The sequence below is a fragment of the Oncorhynchus gorbuscha genome, linkage group LG02 (genome assembly GCF_021184085.1).
Source record: "Oncorhynchus gorbuscha isolate QuinsamMale2020 ecotype Even-year linkage group LG02, OgorEven_v1.0, whole genome shotgun sequence".
In the NCBI taxonomy this organism is placed as follows: Eukaryota; Metazoa; Chordata; class Actinopteri; order Salmoniformes; family Salmonidae; genus Oncorhynchus; species Oncorhynchus gorbuscha.
In genome coordinates this window covers 57,818,431-57,836,148 of record NC_060174.1, presented here as the reverse complement: position 1 = coordinate 57,836,148, position 17,718 = coordinate 57,818,431, and the positions used below count along the sequence as shown (strand labels likewise).

At 44.6% G+C, this 17,718-nt stretch overlaps 1 protein-coding gene across 1 annotated transcript in view; it reads right to left on the bottom strand.

The window, feature by feature from the left end:
* Positions 1 to 15,134, bottom strand: part of adamts15a (ADAM metallopeptidase with thrombospondin type 1 motif, 15a) — a 33,934-nt gene extending 18,800 nt beyond the window's left edge. The window contains exons 1-3 of the mRNA XM_046314414.1: positions 13,867 to 15,134; positions 6,658 to 6,790; positions 5,956 to 6,123 (exon numbers count right to left, since the gene is read on the bottom strand). Coding sequence (XP_046170370.1) covers positions 5,956 to 6,123; positions 6,658 to 6,790; positions 13,867 to 14,814 — 1,249 coding nt within the window. The 5' untranslated portion in view covers positions 14,815 to 15,134. The remainder of the gene's footprint in view (positions 1 to 5,955; positions 6,124 to 6,657; positions 6,791 to 13,866) is intronic.
* Positions 15,135 to 17,718: the final 2,584 nt, after the last annotated feature.

Sequence of the window (17,718 nt, the reverse complement as noted above, 5' to 3'; positions counted from 1 at the left end):
TCATTTCATCACAGTACAACGGTTTGATTTGTTTGATCGTAGCTAGCTACATAGCTAGCTACATAGCCGTCTGTGTATCAAAGATAATTGTGTAGTCTAGAGCGACTTTCTAGGTTAGCTAGCCAGCTATTGTCGTTCTTTTAACGCAACGTAACGTAATCAACACTGCTAGCTAGCCAGCTAGCCCCCGAATAGCAGCACTGTAGAAACTATTACACTCAACGGAACGACTTGATTAGTGTAGTGTCAACAACGCAGCCACTGCCATCTAGCCTACAAAGTCAACAACGCAGCCACTGCCAGCTAGCCTACTTCAGCAGTACTGTATCATTTTAATCATTTTAGTCAATAAGATTCTTGCTACGTAAGCTTAACTTTCTGAACATTCGAGATGTGTAGTCCACTTGTCATTCCAATCTCCTTTGCATTAGCGTAGCCTCTTCTGTAGCCTGTCAACTATGTGTCTGTCTATCCCTGTTCTCTCCTCTCTGCACAGACCATGCAAACGCTCCACACCGCGTGGCCGCGGCCACCCTAATCTGGTGGTCCCAGCGCGCACGACCCACGTGGAGTTCCAGGTCTCCGGTAGCCTCTGGAACTGCCGATCTGCGGCCAACAAGGCAGAGTTCATCTCAGCCTATGCCTCCCTCCAGTCCCTCGACTTCTTGGCACTGACGGAAACATGGATCACCACAGACAACACTGCTACTCCTACTGCTCTCTCTTCGTCCGCCCACGTGTTCTCGCACACCCCGAGAGCTTCTGGTCAGCGGGGTGGTGGCACCGGGATCCTCATCTCTCCCAAGTGGTCATTCTCTCTTTCTCCCCTTACCCATCTGTCTATCGCCTCCTTTGAATTCCATGCTGTCACAGTTACCAGCCCTTTCAAGCTTAACATCCTTATCATTTATCGCCCTCCAGGTTCCCTCAGAGAGTTCATCAATGACCTTGATGCCTTGATAAGCTCCTTTCCTGAGGACGGCTCACCTCTCACAGTTCTGGGCGACTTTAACCTCCCCACGTCTACCTTTGACTCATTCCTCTCTGCCTCCTTCTTTCCACTCCTCTCCTCTTTTGACCTCACCCTCTCACCTTCCCCCCCTACTCACAAGGCAGGCAATACGCTCGACCTCATCTTTACTAGATGCTGTTCTTCCACTAACCTCATTGCAACTCCCCTCCAAGTCTCCGACCACTACCTTGTATCCTTTCCCCTCTCGCTCTCATCCAACACTTCCCACACTGCCCCTACTCGGATGGTATCGCGCCGTCCCAACCTTCGCTCTCTCTCCCCCGCTACTCTCATCTCTTCCCTCTGCTCAAACCTTCTCCAACCTATCTCCTGATTCTGCCTCCACAACCCTCCTCTCCTCCCTTTCTGCATCCTTTGACTCTCTATGTCCCCTATCCTCCAGGCCGGCTCGGTCCTCCCCTCCCGCTCCGTGGCTCGACGACTCATTGCGAGCTCACAGAACAGGGCTCCGGGCAGCCGAGCGGAAATGGAGGAAAACTCGCCTCCCTGCGGACCTGGCATCCTTTCACTCCCTCCTCTCTACATTTTCCTCCTCTGTCTCTGCTGCTAAAGCCACTTTCTACCACTCTAAATTCCAAGCATCTGCCTCTAACCCTAGGAAGCTCTTTGCCACCTTCTCCTCCCTCCTGAATCCCCCCCCCCTCGTCCCTCTCTCTGCAGATGACTTCGTCAACCATTTTGAAAAGAAGGTCGACGACATCCGATCCTCGTTTGCTAAGTCAAACGACACCGCTGGTTCTGCTCACACTGCCCTACCCTGTGCTCTGACCTCTTTCTCCCCTCTCTCTCCAGATGAAATCTCGCGTCTTGTGACGGCCGGCCGCCCAACAACCTGCCCGCTTGACCCTATCCCCTCCTCTCTTCTCCAGACCATTTCCGGAGACCTTCTCCCTTACCTCACCTCGCTCATCAACTCATCCCTGACCGCTGGCTACGTCCCTTCCGTCTTCAAGAGAGCGAGAGTTGCACCCCTTCTGAAAAAACCTACACTCGATCCCTCCGATGTCAACAACTACAGACCAGTATCCCTTCTTTCTTTTCTCTCCAAAACTCTTGAACGTGCCGTCCTTGGCCAGCTCTCCCGCTATCTCTCTCAGAATGACCTTCTTGATCCAAATCAGTCAGGTTTCAAGACTAGTCATTCAACTGAGACTGCTCTTCTCTGTATCACGGAGGCGCTCCGCACTGCTAAAGCTAACTCTCTCCTCTGCTCTCATCCTTCTAGACCTATCGGCTGCCTTCGATACTGTGAACCATCAGATCCTCCTCTCCACCCTCTCCGAGTTGGGCATCTCCGGCGCGGCCCACGCTTGGATTGCGTCCTATCTGACAGGTCGCTCCTACCAGGTGGCGTGGCGAGAATCTGTCTCCTCACCACGCGCTCTCACCACTGGTGTCCCCCAGGGCTCTGTTCTAGGCCCTCCTATTCTCGCTATACACCAAGTCACTTGGCTCTGTCATAACCTCACATGGTCTCTCCTATCATTGCTATGCAGACGACACACAATTAATCTTCTCCTTTCCCCCTTCTGATGACCAGGTGGCGAATCGCATCTCTGCATGTCTGGCAGACATATCAGTGTGGATGACGGATCACCACCTCAAGCTGAACCTCGGCAAGACGGAGCTGCTCTTCCTCCCGGGAAGGACTGCCCGTTCCATGATCTCGCCATCACGGTTGACAACTCCATTGTGTCCTCCTCCCAGAGCGCTAAGAACCTTGGCGTGATCCTGGACAACACCCTGTCGTTCTCAACTAACATCAAGGCGGTGGCCCGTTCCTGTAGGTTCATGCTCTACAACATCCGCAGAGTACGACCCTGCCTCACACAGGAAGCGGCGCAGGTCCTAATCCAGGCACTTGTCATCTCCCGTCTGGATTACTGCAACTCGCTGTTGGCTGGGCTCCCTGCCTGTGCCATTAAACCCCTACAACTCATCCAGAACGCCGCAGCCCGTCTGGTGTTCAACCTTCCCAAGTTCTCTCACGTCACCCCGCTCCTCCGCTCTCTCCACTGGCTTCCAGTTGAAGCTCGCATCCTCTACAAGACCATGGTGCTTGCCTACGGAGCTGTGAGGGGAACGGCACCTCAGTACCTCCAGGCTCTGATCAGGCCCTACACCCAAACAAGGGCACTGCGTTCATCCACCTCTGGCCTGCTCGCCTCCCTACCACTGAGGAAGTACAGTTCCCGCTCAGCCCAGTCAAAACTGTTCGCTGCTCTGGCCCCCCCAATGGTGGAACAAACTCCCTCACGACGCCAGGACAGCGGAGTCAATCACCACCTTCCGGAGACACCTGAAACCCCACCTCTTTAAGGAATACCTAGAATAGGATAAAGTAATCCTTCTCACCCCCCCCCCCTTAAAAGATTTAGATGCACTATTGTAAAGTGGCTGTTCCACTGGATGTCATAAGGTGAATGCACAAATTTGTAAGTCGCTCTGGATAAGAGTGTCTGCTAAATGACTTAAATGTAAATGTAATGTAAATGTCAGGGAGAGGTCAGGGAGAGTCAGCCCATGCTCTGAGTACACATCCTGGTAGTCCGGCCTTGTGAATATTAATCTGTTTAAAGGAATTACTCATATTGGCAACGGAGAGTGAGATCACACAGCCGTCTGGAGCAGCTGGTGCTCTCATGCATGGTTCAGTGTTGCTTGCCTTGAAACGAGCATAGAAGGTGTTTAGCTCATCTGGTAGGCTCGTGTCACGGGACAGTTCGCTGCTGGTTTTCCCTTTGTAATCCGTGATAGTTTGCAAGCCCTGCCAAATCCGACGTGCGTCGGAGCCGGCGTAGTAGGATTCGATCTTAGTCTTGTATTGATGATTTTCCTTTTTGATGACTCGTCAAAGGTTGAAGAGGGATTTCTTATGAGCGTCCGGATAATGTCCCACTCCTTGTAAGCAGCAGCTCTAGCCTTTAGCTCAGTGAGGTCGCACAAGAATCCATGGCATGCCTGTAATCCATGGTTTCTGGTTGGGATATGTACGTACGGTGGGGACGACGTCATTGATGCACTTATTAATGAAGCCGGTGACTGATGTGGTACACTCCTCAATGTCATTGGATGAATACCGGAATATATTTCAGTCTGTGCTAGCGAAACAGTCCTGCTGTGTTTCATCCGCTTCATCGGACCACTTCCGTATTGGTTCTTCCTGTTTGAGTTTTTTGCTTGTTTGAATATGGCCCTATACAGGTTGTTGAGTGCAGTCTTGGTGCTAGCATCGGTTTGTGGTGGTAAATAGACGGCTACTAAACATATAGATAAAAACTCTCTTGGTAAATAGTATGGTCTGCAGCTTACCATAAGGTATTCTAACTCAGGCGAGCAAAAACTTGAGACTTCATCATAATATAATATAATATAATAATAATATATGCCATTTAGCAGACGCTTTTATCCAAAGCGACTTACAGTCATGTGTGCATACATTCTACGTATGGGTGGTCCCGGGGATCGAACCCACTACCCTGGCGTTACAAGAGCCATGCTCTACCAACTGAGCTACAGAAGGACCACAGAGAACACGCACCAGCTGTTTTTAACAAAGAGACACACACTCCTAATGTCTCAAGGCACTCCTAACTTGCGTGCGTGCTTGTGCTACTTTGAACCAGCCATTGTCGTTGTCTACTTTTCTCTGTCCTGAGGAAAAATGTAATGTAACGGCCATGAAAACAGAATGGAACGAACAGAGCATGTTTCTTCTATTCTATTTTAACCTATGTGGGAAGTATTGAGGACTACACCTAGCTGCCCAAACCACTGCGGTGGTTCTTCGTATAACAGCCCCTCTAATTTGGGACAGATGGTCAGGATAGCAGGCCTTGAAATAACAGTTTGTCACTGATCTGGGTCCAGACCTTGTGGTTTGCCCTGCTTGGCACAAGCTCCATATTCAAGAGAGTAGGATTAGGATGTCTGCAGAGAGCGTTCTCTCTCTCATTGTCTGTAATGTAACATTTTGTGAGTGCCTCCAACGTTACAGTGAGTGTAAGCTGTCTGGTCTGTGCACATGTCCCATTTAGAGTTATCTGATACGTGATTCGTCTTTACGACAGAGATAACTATAGCTGTTGTTACCCCATCAGGTCATATTCATGGCTGAGAGGTTATTATATTCTTGGACTATTTGCAGACTTATAATCATTATGTTAAGCAGTATATATGTCTAAAACACATTTCCCTTTCAGGGACAATAACTACCATCTTTATCTATTTGATCTTATCAGGCGGAATTGAGAAAAATAAAAATACAAATGTCTGCTTTGCGAAGTAAGTCAGCCTCCTCCTTGCCAACTGCAGGCTTCATAGCCCCCTAGTTACTGACCCTGTAGCAACAGATAACAGGCTAGACTGTGTGACTCTGTTTGTGACAGGGACACAACAGGAACAGAACAGGCTCTGTGATTATGTGCTCAGCAGCACGTTAGGATGGGCATGTGTTCTCTCAATGTGATCAGCCATCAGCAGTCCTGGTGCCAACACAACACAAGATGTTTGTACTGTATGTTGTCAACCAATGAGTGTGTTATAAGGTGTGTGTTATAAGGGGTGCCTGAAGCACCACAGTGAGACTGAGTTCAGCTGAGTCTCACTCACACCTCTTTATCAAACATTCCTTCCTCTTGTTCTACACAACAAGGGTCAGGGGTTAGGGGTCAGAAGGTAAGAGTCACGATGACTCACCATTTCCACTGTCCAGGCAGTGTACCAACCTTGTAGGGTTTTCCCACATATTACACAAGATAAATGGGTTAAGGGTTTGCCCAGTTTTTTTACCGGCAGCACTCAAGGGTTACCCAAATATCTCTTTACCACTACCACACCTTAGTAAGGGTCAGGTATGTGCTGTGCGTACATGCCTATGTGTGCGCGTCAGGGGTTAGAGGTCAGAGGTTCTGCTGACTCACCATGTCCGCTATCCAGGAAGTCAGTGATGATGGCTGCGCTGCAGTGGGACCAGGGGCTGGTCCTGTTGATCTGGATCAGGGTAGGGGACATCATGTGGTTGTCCTTCAGCTTCCCAAACGTCTCCTCACACGCCTTCACATTGTCATGCGGCATGTTGAACACGTGGCCTATAGCAGGAAGAGGAAGAAGGGAGACATTACTGTCTCATTCATCTTTGTTATTCAATAAATTACTTACTGGATTTACTTGGGCAGCATAGGTCATGTACCTTGCCTTCAACTAGCTTGTTGTTTTTGTCAGTCAATAAACACTGGACATTTACAAAAATGATTTTATGGTTGCTCAGGTATTGTGAAAGGAGGTGATATACCGTCAACCGTTTCGTCTTTGTTTGACCATTTCTACAGCTTTACATTCACAGAAAAATACAATGAGAATCTGCATAGATATCGGTCTTCCTTTATATCAGCTCTAATGCTGTTCAAACTAAAAAGTGGAAATCTGGGTCATTTTTTAGTAACTATTCTTGCCACACTGACAAAACAGCAACTTTGGGTTCTCAATGACTGTGCCAAGGGGGTTTGGAGAGGACAGCAGGTTTGGGTGAATGGGTTCACCCCATTGAGTCAATTCAGGAAGTAGACTGAACGTTCAATTCCAACCCTGGAGGACGGACTAAGGTGATATGGCAGAGCACTCACCAAGCTCGTGAGCAGTGGTGAAGGCGGAGGGAAGACCGTCGTCTTCGATCACAGAGCAGCTTCTCTTGGGGTCACACATGGTGCCCACGTCAGCCATGCCCAGGGTGTCACAGGTGGAGGCTCCACACAGGTCCTGGACAGGAGATAACACACACACCACACACTGGTCAGACAAACACACTCATCTCTCCCATTACACATGGCAATAACATGTATATTGCTGTTCTGAGATTTAACTAGGATATTCACTTGCTGTCAAGCTAATTTGACCCTCTTACTTGTCGTGCTTTTAATACATTGAAAGAGGTAGACAACAGAGTAGTATGTACTATATATAGTGATTATACTGTGTGTCATCAAATCAAATTGTATTTGTCACATACACATGGTTAGCAGATGTTAATGCTGTGACAAACCATTCTAATATGTCTGCTTTGGCTTGCCATACGTTCTCCCAATAGGCATTGCTTTCTGGAAACCCCCACTACACATTCAATCTACCTTTACTTGAGTTAATGAAAATACCTCCAATTGTTCTGCCAAGTAGCAAAGTTTCCAATTTACCTATATTTCTGCACCACACTGTTTTAAACACAATGTATGTTAGTGAGTAAGGACCCATTGGGACCTCATTATCACAGGCCTCACTGACAACCAGGCAGTACCTAAACAACCCATGGAGTAATGCCTTTCTGCCCAGTTTGTATTATTCTGTAAATAAATCTGTGAAATTTAGTATGATACAGTATGTTACGTTATGTCGGGTTACATTATGAATGGAATAGCGGTCGTACAATATCATACAAATTAGAGGATGTATAGTATCATACATTTTACCTGGTCGTATAGTAGCATACGAATTGGATGACGGAAGTTATCACACATCTGGGAGGACATATAGTATTATACTTCTTTCTCTGAGACCAGGTTGATTGTTGCATGTAACAACAAAGTAGAAATACGGGGAGAATTGACGTTGTTGGTTTGGGGAACTAACAACAAAGGTTAGGATAAATTACGTGAAAGGTTAGGGGAACTAAAACAAAACTGTAAGGTGAATTTAAGTAGTAGTTTAGGTGAATTGGTTTAAAGTTTAGAATAAAGGTTAGGGGAAGGGTTAGCTAAAATAATACAGTTGTTCCCGACGTGACTCAAACACACAACCTTTAAATTGCTAGGTGGTCGCGGACTACGTCCAACCAATCTCCCTACTTTTGTTTCAGTCTAAAGTAACTAGATCATTAGTAGGTATCATACATCTTGGAGATGCTCAGAAATACATTAATTATGTTTCATATGTGCTCTGATGCCAGGCTGTGCACACTAGAGTAGAATCTTCGACAAACACACAGTAAAAACCATCAATCCCCAAAGCTCCTCTCAGCTTTGATCTGGTGTTTAAAAGTATATCCAAACTGAAGCCTTAAAGTACTGTGACAAATTTTTTGAAGTATCTACCACAATTGCTTGACAATGAAAATCCAATCCAGATGTGTGTGTGTGTGTGTGTGTGTGTGTGTGTGTGTGTGTGTGTGTGTGTGTGTGTGTGTGTGTGTGTGTGTGTGTGTGTGTGTGTGTGTGTGTGTGTGTGTGTGTGTGTGTGTGTGTGTGTGTGTGTGTGTGTGTGTGTGTGTGTTTTAACTCAATATCAAATAATAAAGTACCTGGGATTCTTTTCAATTAAAATGGTCAAAAATGGTAATTTCTCAAGCAATCATTTTCTACGACTGTCTGGGAGTGGTTTGAGTGGGGAGGGAAAAACTGAGAACTGTCTTTTCAAACAGCTCTTACACTAAACGGCCATTATCATCATATTCACAATTTCATATTATTATTCCAACCTCATAGTGTGGAAATATATATAAAACACAGGACAATCACATTTTTTGATTGCGCTAGGCCTATGAGAAAGTATACTAAACTGCAATGAGCTGCTGTGTTTTCATCTGCCAATGACCTACTTTTCCCATCCGCCATCTGCCATATCTTTCCATGGTGTGGACTCACTCACCCAGCTGTTTAACACACACAGAGACACGCACGCACACACACAAACACAACTGCCAATCCTGACTCTCCATCCTATCCATCTTTCCACGGTGTGGACTCACTCACCCAGCTGTTTAATGACAATGACCAATAATATCGTTCCAATCCTGACTAATCATAATTAAAAGACCCACTGCTTTTGGTGACCTTGTTTCTGAATGTTACTTCCTATTTTCACTGAACCAGGCATAGAACAGAGTAGGATTTGGGATGGCCTAGTGTTTAGAGTGTGGGGCCAGTAACCGAAAGGTTGCTGGATTGAATCCCCGAGCTGACAAGGTAAAAATCTGTCGTTCTAAACAAGGCAGTTAACCCACTGTTCCCCGTTAGGCTGTCATTGTAAATAATAATTTGTTCTTAACTGACTTGCCTAGTTAAATAAAGGTTAAATAAAATTTAAAAAACTTCCCTCCATAACATAAGTTGTGTTGCTAGTGATGGCTCAGTAGGGCCTGGGGGGACATTCAAAAGCAACATGTTGTTGCACAGAACTGCAACAGAACAGAGTAGGGCCAATCAAAGTTGTAGTGATTCAATCAATCAGCCGGTGGCTAATTAGTAGGGGCCTGGCGGCATATTCAAAAGCAACATGTTGTTGCAAAATGTTAAAAGAGCAACAGCGAGAAAGAATTAGGCTAGGCACTAAACAAGTTACACAACAACAACTGCAGCAGCTTGCAACGACAACTGGAAACCTTGGTCTGATACACCAGTATCACCGGGAAGGGTTTTATAAGATCTGGAAATACTTAGCTAGGTGTGTCCTTCCCCCCTTGTTACCCTGGTGTGTATCTGTCTATCATGGAAGTTAATAGCAAACTTAGTGTAGAGTTACTCTCCCATCCAGCCCTCTCTGGGGAAATATGAATCTGGCAGGTTTATGGTCAGAATCCATTACTAATCTTTTGGAAAAAGGGTTTTCACATACACTGCACATTCTGTGGACGTTACTGTGCGATCTCAGCAAGCTGCAGAGCAGTAAGGAAGGAGCCATGGGGAGAACTGAGGCTCCCTGTGAGAGCTGAGTGGTCTATATAAAACACATAAGTATAGTACATTAAACTCAGCATATGTAAACATCACATCAGGCGCAATCTGTGCCTTACTCAAGCCATTGTGCTGTTGATTGCAAACCATTTCAAGACCCTTCCACAGGCATCTAAATCTAATGTGCCTAACCAGCTGGGAGGAAATGGTTGAAATGGCGTTACATTTACATTACATTTAAGTCATTTAGCAGACGCTCTTATCCAGAGCGACTTACAAATTGGTTTAGAAACGGATTGAAATTACGTCATTGTGATGTCATGCCCTCTGGGTATTTAGAATGAGAATGCCTATGCCACAAGTATGGGAAGTGTCCCATGACTGTCTCCTGCTATGGACCAAGGTCGGCTGAGTGCATCATCAGCATCACCACCAGCCCATGTCTGTCAAAACCTATTCATTTTCACTGTGTCAAAGACGACTCCTCTCCTCAAGCAACACTGACCCAATTGGCACCCGGTGGTAAAAACAGCAGACTTTCATTAGGCTTTTATAACATCCAAACTGTTCCATGTGTGCATTCCCCCTCCTTCTCTTTCCATTTCTCTCTCTTCCTCTCTGCCTCTATCTCACTCCAACTCCCTCTCAATTTGTCTACTTTCTCCCACTCTCCAGTTCTCGCACTCTCCCCCCTCTCTCTCTCTCTCTCTCACTTTCTCCCTCTCTTTCTCTCTAGTTCTCCCACTCTCCCCCTCTCTCTCTCTCTGAGTCACAGACTACATACCAGTGTCCACCACAACTCAGCTTTAACATGTTTAATCAGACTTGTTATTATTATAGACAGAAACGAGCGGAAATGGAAAGGAGAGCTGGAGAGAATGGGATTGGGGTGAGAGGAGGAAGTTAGGATTACTGCCAATGAAAGACAGTAAAGAAATTAGCTCACACAAGGGTCTGCTGTGTGGTAGTTGTAAGGGCCCATTGGGAGTATTGGGTCTCATAATGACAGCTTCACAGCTGAAGGTGAGATATGTTAGTCTTTCACGTCCACTCCAATGTTCAGGAACAGTAAGACTCATTTGTCATGAGGAATAATCTGAATGCCTGAGGGAGCTAAATTTAAACTGATACTGATTGTTTCAAGTCTTTCTTTCTCTCACTTCCTTTACAAGTCCCCATGGCAGTATATTTTAAATGATGAGCCCAAGCCCATGCTTTGGAAGGTTTTACCCTCACAGAACTGCATAGTATCTCAGTGGTCATAACAAATCCTGTTGCCAATGGTCTGTATGGTTACCAAGATTACTGCAAAGGTAATGACTGCAGAGTGTAATTCTAGAGATAAAATATTCATCCAACTTGTTGAATTAAGTTTTATCAATCTACTCCTCTTCTAGTAGGCCTATTATCATTGACATGACTTTTTAAGCCTACATTCAGCCTATACAGCTGCCAACTAAGCCAACAAAAGTGTCGCCTGGAGAGATATGATTCTGACACATTCAATTTTCTAATAGTGATGCTGATCCATATTGCCATTCTTTGCCACTCTTTGCCACTCTTTACCACAGCGAATGTTCTGACACACACAACAGTTAGTCTCTGTTATGTTATTCATGTGTAATTACTTGGTTATAGCCTGGCGTGAGACTGTTTATATTTAGTGGTTTTAGGATGACAGGCTCATATGGTGCTGCTTAAAATGACTTGCAAGGCTTCTTTGTCACTTTTGGGGTTTTGAGAGGAAAGCGTGTGACTGATGATGGCCAACTGTGCCACGCCACACTGCCAGTGCTACTAAGCCTCTTTTATTAGGTGTAAATCTGAGGGACTCGATAAAGTTGGGCTTTATTAAAGGTAAGGTTTAGCCAACTGGAAACCACTATGGTAAATTAAAAAGCAACAAGACGTGTAATAGTGTAGTTATTGTGCAGTTGTTTAAAATCTCCAGTGTATTTTCAATACTCAACAATAAATTCTCAATCAATTTTCAGAATGACTTCCACATAATGTGTAGGTGAACAACCCTGATGAGTGACAGGTTAAAAAAATAATCGCTGTAGAGGTCACATGGTAGAAACGCAGGAGTGAATGGAAATACACACAAACAGATCTAAATCAAAATGCTAAAACTGAGCCAACAACCCAGATGAGAAATGTGCACTAGGCAGAGGAGAGGTGTGCTGAATCCTGTCCCTTGCGGCTGGCTGCAGCTGCGAGGCTCTCCCTCCTCTAGTGCTGCTGTCGTTTCAGACTGGGGGCAAGCAAGTGGGCCAGGGCCAGAGACGTGGCGGGAGGGAGGGAAGGATAGGGGAATTTCTGACATGTTCATGGTGATCTTCCCCAGGGGCATATTTAATGGGGAGCAGGCAAGGCATCCTCAGAGGGGGAAGTGGGAGGTGGGGAGGGACAAGCCAGCGCATTTACAGCTGGAGGCAAGGCAGGGTGGGAAAGGTCCACATAAAACAAGACACTTCCGATTGCTGCATCCCTCGGGGTACTGACGGACTGACTGACACTCCCTTGTCACAGAGCACAGGTCAAATAACTAAGCTAGTTGTTAGTTTATTAGTACATTTTCTATTGGATTATTATGTTCAGTATGTTTGCTGGAAAGTACAGTGACTTGGTCATGAAGAGATTGGCCATGACATAATGTGCTATATGACATGATCCGGAATTATTTAAATTACATCTACCAAGTAAGGGTGGTTGAGTACAGCACTGCACTGACATTAAGTTTGGCTCTGCCAATCTATTTATTGCATGCATGAAAGCTCTGAGACTATCTAACTGCATGGTAACTGTATTCCTTGCTACTATTGGAGTTGTCTGAATCTCTCTCCCCACTAAATGCTTGCCTACCTTCAAGACAGTAAACCATGGACAACCTTCTATACTAAGGAAAACAAAGGACTGTATAACGTCTGTGTCTGTCTGTCATATCACGGCTGTCTGAAACTTGGCTGAGAAGTGAGTGTTCAAATGTCTCTTCATGGGTCAAAGAGCTACACCTTCTCTAATAATGGTTGGAATGTAAGGAGGGACTTCAACTCTGACCTTGTCTGAAATTTAGAAATGAATCAAAAAGAAAATATGTCAGCAAAACAGAAACAAATAACTGCCACTCTGCTCTGACAGTGACTATTTCTGGTTGTAATGGTAAACTTGGACCATGACAATCCCTGACCTTACTTCAGTGTTAGGGCTGACCAGCCGGTTGGCCACGTGGCATGTCGAGTCTTGTTGTTTGGCTGTGTGAGTAATGAGTGGTCTGGTCTGTCGACACTGTGCTGTGGGCGCGGCCCTCCATTTCACTCTCTCTCTCTCCCTCTTCCTCTCTGTCTACCTCTCCCTCCCAACAGGTGGGGATTGTCTCAGAGTTCATCAGAGGTGGAAAGTGTGTTTGAGTGCAAATCAATTCATGTTTAAGGGCAGGGACAACCCACTGAACCCAGCCTTTTATAAATAAGCATTGTGATTTGTGAAAAAGCATAAATCAAGTCAGTGTCTACTTTATGAGACCTGGGGTTGGGTTGGTTTAGCTAGTTTTATGTCTGCGACTATGTCTCGTGTGCCATTGGGTTTACATGGACTTATGTCAAGGCTCCCATACCTCCTTGTGACACAAGTTCTATTATATGGCATCTATGTCACCATAGACAAACACACTGATGACTAATAGAAGATAATGGTCAGCATTATAGACTGGTTTGGACTGCTTATGTGGTGCATTCAATTGTATTCCCATTCAAACTATTGCAATGATCCAATGCATCACAATCATCCTCATTCTGCATACAGATTACACAGTAATTCTAATTGCACAGATGCATACATACTTGCAAACCAAGGTAAAATAGAGGGTGCTTAAATCTATCCAGTTTCACGGCATGTACAAGTGTGAGGTGTAAAATGGAAATGTGCTTTTTGCTTATTGCAACTCCCCCTGAGAGTGGGGTCTTTGGCAGGAATCAACCATTATTGACAGAGACCCTGAAACATTTAGGGTTATAGGGAAGATTTTTCATCTTGTGGAATTCAAACTAGCAACCTTTTGGTTACTGTCCCAACACCTTTGCAATAAGCTACCTGCCATCCCATGCTCCCATGGTGATCGCAAGGTGACAGATAGAGAGCACCCCATGTTGACAGAATAAAGCTCAACTTTACCTGCTTGGTGAACAGTATGGCAGTATCCCAATAGTCTGGATGCTTGTCGTTATTCTTATTCATCTTTTTTTGCCAAGTGCAGAAGTTACGCAGGGTCATTGCTGCATTGCCTGAGACTTTGGGTCCTTTGTCATCATCAGTTAGCACAATGAACTTGACAACAACAATGTTGATGGAGTTGAGAATACTGGGGTGTTTGTAGAGCCTAGCTGCCACAGACATGAGTGTCAAGAGGTAATGTTTAAGGTCATCTCCATGGAAACTAGCCATGGACTCATCAGCAACAACCAGCGTCTCCACGTATCTGGGGATGGAGGCAAATCTCTTGGATCTACCTTGGATACCTTTTAACATCGTTTCAGTCACATTGTGCCATTTGTATAAGTGCTTGTATTTCTCCAAAGACGCAGCGACGTCTGGACTCAGACCCGTGTCCACCGCGCACCTGGAGGTCGAGTTACCGTTGAAGTTATCGTTGCTACGGCGCCGGATAACATGCACGCTCTCGGCGCTCCTGGTATTTCCTGAAGTAGTGTCATTGTGGACAGGGTTGATGAAATATTCCCAGCCTTTGAAACCGAATGCGCCTTGCAAGCCCTTGCACAGACTCAGCGCTGCGTACGAGAGCCGGTCTGAGTTGACATAACCAGAGTAAAAACACCTGCTCAGGTCCCCGCTTGCAGCTGGACTGGAGGCAGAGACGGTGGGGGCAAGGAAATTTGAATCTGGATGCAAATCAAGCACTAGCTCCTGCTGGAAGGCGCTTATTTTAAGAACAATTATCCCCGTAAGAATATCCTCGCCGTTGTCAAAAACATTATGCTCATATTGTTTGTCATCCAGTCTAATGGGGTAGCAAAGTTCACTTTCACTCTCCATGCAATTAACGGACCTGGAGTGTAGAATCACGAAACAATAGAGCAATGTTGTCCTTATGAACATCACCATGATAGATTTTATTGAGTAACCTAATGTAATAAGGAATTGAAACAGAAGTAGCCTGCACGAGCCGTAAACGTTCCCTCTAATGCAGTCGTAATGAGTGATCGATACAACAGAGAATAATCCAAGGCGCAAATGGAAGGCTATTCTAAAACATTGCCGTTACAAGTCCGCTCAGTGCAAAATCCTTCAATATCTGACCCGTTCCCATCATCTACCTGTCTGCTGAGCCGATTGCTGCCTTCTGTGGACTTTATGCTTTTGCGTCATGAGTAGCCTAAATATTGAGAAATTGTAAATCAGAGTTTTTGGGGTCGTAACTAGTTACCACCGCCGCAAAGTCGTAATTATGGTTTAACCCCGCCTATTTCTATAATTTCTCTTAAAATCTGATTTGAAACCTAACGTTAAATTTATCCATAACCTTAACCACACTGCAAACCTTATGCCTAACCATAACCTTAAATGAAGACTATAAAGCACATTTTGTTTTAATGCATTTTTACGATAAAGACAATGTTGACTTTGTGGCTGCGGTAACTAGTGACAACAGAGTTTTTGGGGAGGCGCTCGGGAAAGCTCATTGGTTATGCGTCTCAGTTCAAGGTTTACTCTGCGACCACTTGAAACTCTGTACTGTATTAGCATCACAACTTCCGCGCAAGCACACGAAAAACAGGGTTTCCTTCCACTTACCCCTCGAGCTGGGTCTGTGCTATGCTATGCAGTGCATAGCGCGTAGCCTGCCTCCATACACATTTGTATCCAACGCAACATCCAAAGCAAAGTAGCACAACACCAAATGAGTGATATATTTTGCATATGTTTACTAGCCAGTGCCTATACTCTACAAAATGTCCTTTTATAACATGGCTTTGTGAATTAGTAAGATGTATCTAGGAGTTAGGCTATGCTTCAACACCCACTGATGATACAAATATGATCATCTTATTGGCATACGAGCTCAGAGACAAACGTGGATAGTGTGCATAATTTTAGTCTTGTGCTCAATATACCCAATCTTCTTGGGGTTTATAATTAACTGAAACCAGTGGGATACATGCCTATGCGCTGTAGTATAATTGAGCCAGTGAGACAGGGTTTAGGCTATATCTGATTAATCATGCTGTCACAATCATCATACTAATCATCATCATCAGATCACTGGGGAAAAGTCCACTCAAGTTCAACACGAGTTTATAGCCTACAATGTAAAACAGTAGCCAAATGTTACTATGGAACTGTGAAAATAATAATACAACACAACCTTGACAAAATGAAACAACGTGATGTGTTGGGTACTTTTACTTGACGTTTTTGCTCTTTCAAGATTGTTCAGAACTCCAATTTAATTTAGATGGATGCCTGGCGGTGTCCAGACAGTTCTCTTTTCAGATACAATATTCTGGAGGCTGATACAAGTGCGGCATCTTGTGGCTAATAGGCATAATCATGTACACCGCTTCCGTCTAACTAAACAAGACTAATCAAATAAATGGAATACAATTAGCTGCTATCATCCATTAACTGTTACGTTTTAATTGTGTGCATCATTTGTTTGATTTCTTTCCATTTAAATGCATTTTTTTTGTAACATACACGGGATTCAACTCCATCATCAGAAGCGCCTACATTTGAATTGTGAAACAACACTGCCACATCGTGGTTAAAAGACGGTGATTTAATAATACTTTTGTTTTACCATTGGTCATTATGATAATTTAGCTGACACCTGATAGACTTCGAAGTAAAGTAGCCTATTGTAATGTGGCCAAAATGGGAAATAAGTAATAGACATCGAAGCATTTTAAAAGTCCCAAAGTGAATGTGATGCGATTGCGTTTTTTTTTCATTGTAATTTTGGAAATGTTATTTAACTCCACATTTGTGTGTTAGGTGTGGGCGTGTTTTAACTTAACTTTATTTATTTTTCTTTTTTTTTCTTTATTTAACCAGGCAAGTCAGTTAAGAACAAATTCTTATTTTCAATGACGGCCTAGGAACAGTGGGTTAACTGCCTGTTCAGGGGCAGAACGACAGATGTGTACCTTGTCAGCTCGGGGGTTTGAACTTGCAACCTTCCGGTTACTAGTCCAACGCTCTAACCACTAGGCTACGTGTCTTACGAAAACACAATTATTACATTATTATTGTTGTGCAACAAATAGCCATTTTACATTTTTACTACCAGGCTATAGCTGTCAATGGCTACTGATCCTAAATAATGTGCACGTGTCGAGCTCAGTCAATCACTGAGAATGAATAAGCAGCACAAGCACAGCCTACAAAATAATTCCAGAGAAAGAAAAATGTGCTCAAGTCTTTCCTCTATGTATCACTCACGGCTTTATTTATGTAATCTATGTAAGTGCTTCCTTTGAGCTGAAATCAAATATTTGGTGGTAAACAGTCCAGTCACAGAGGTTCTAAATACTGTACTGTCTTCAGTCCAGTCTTGTCAGATGGAACGTGAAGATGAGACTCGAGCCTTAAGTGTGCGCATGCAGTTCTGGAAGAGATTTGATTATATTTTCAGAGTTAGGCTGCAGGTTTGCCGCTGAAATAGAGAGCTAAACGTAATGGAGTGAGATGAGCCAACGGTTTGCTGGTATTACTTCGACCTAACTCGGTTCAGGGACGTCCCAAGGATCCCGTTTAGACTGTCTCGTCTAGAATATCTGTTGGAACTATTGAAGAGTGGGCGTGCCAGTGAGGTCCCATTGGATCAATTTGATTTTAGTTTATGTTTTTTTTTCTGTAAACACGAGGGGGTGGAGAGAGCAGCAGCAAATTATATTTAAAAAAATAAACCACTTAGGCCTATCTTTAAGAAGAGCAAGGCTGTATAAATACCACAGTCACGAGAAGTCGCCGCTTATTCAGTCTGCTACAGGTCTCGAGTTCTGACTT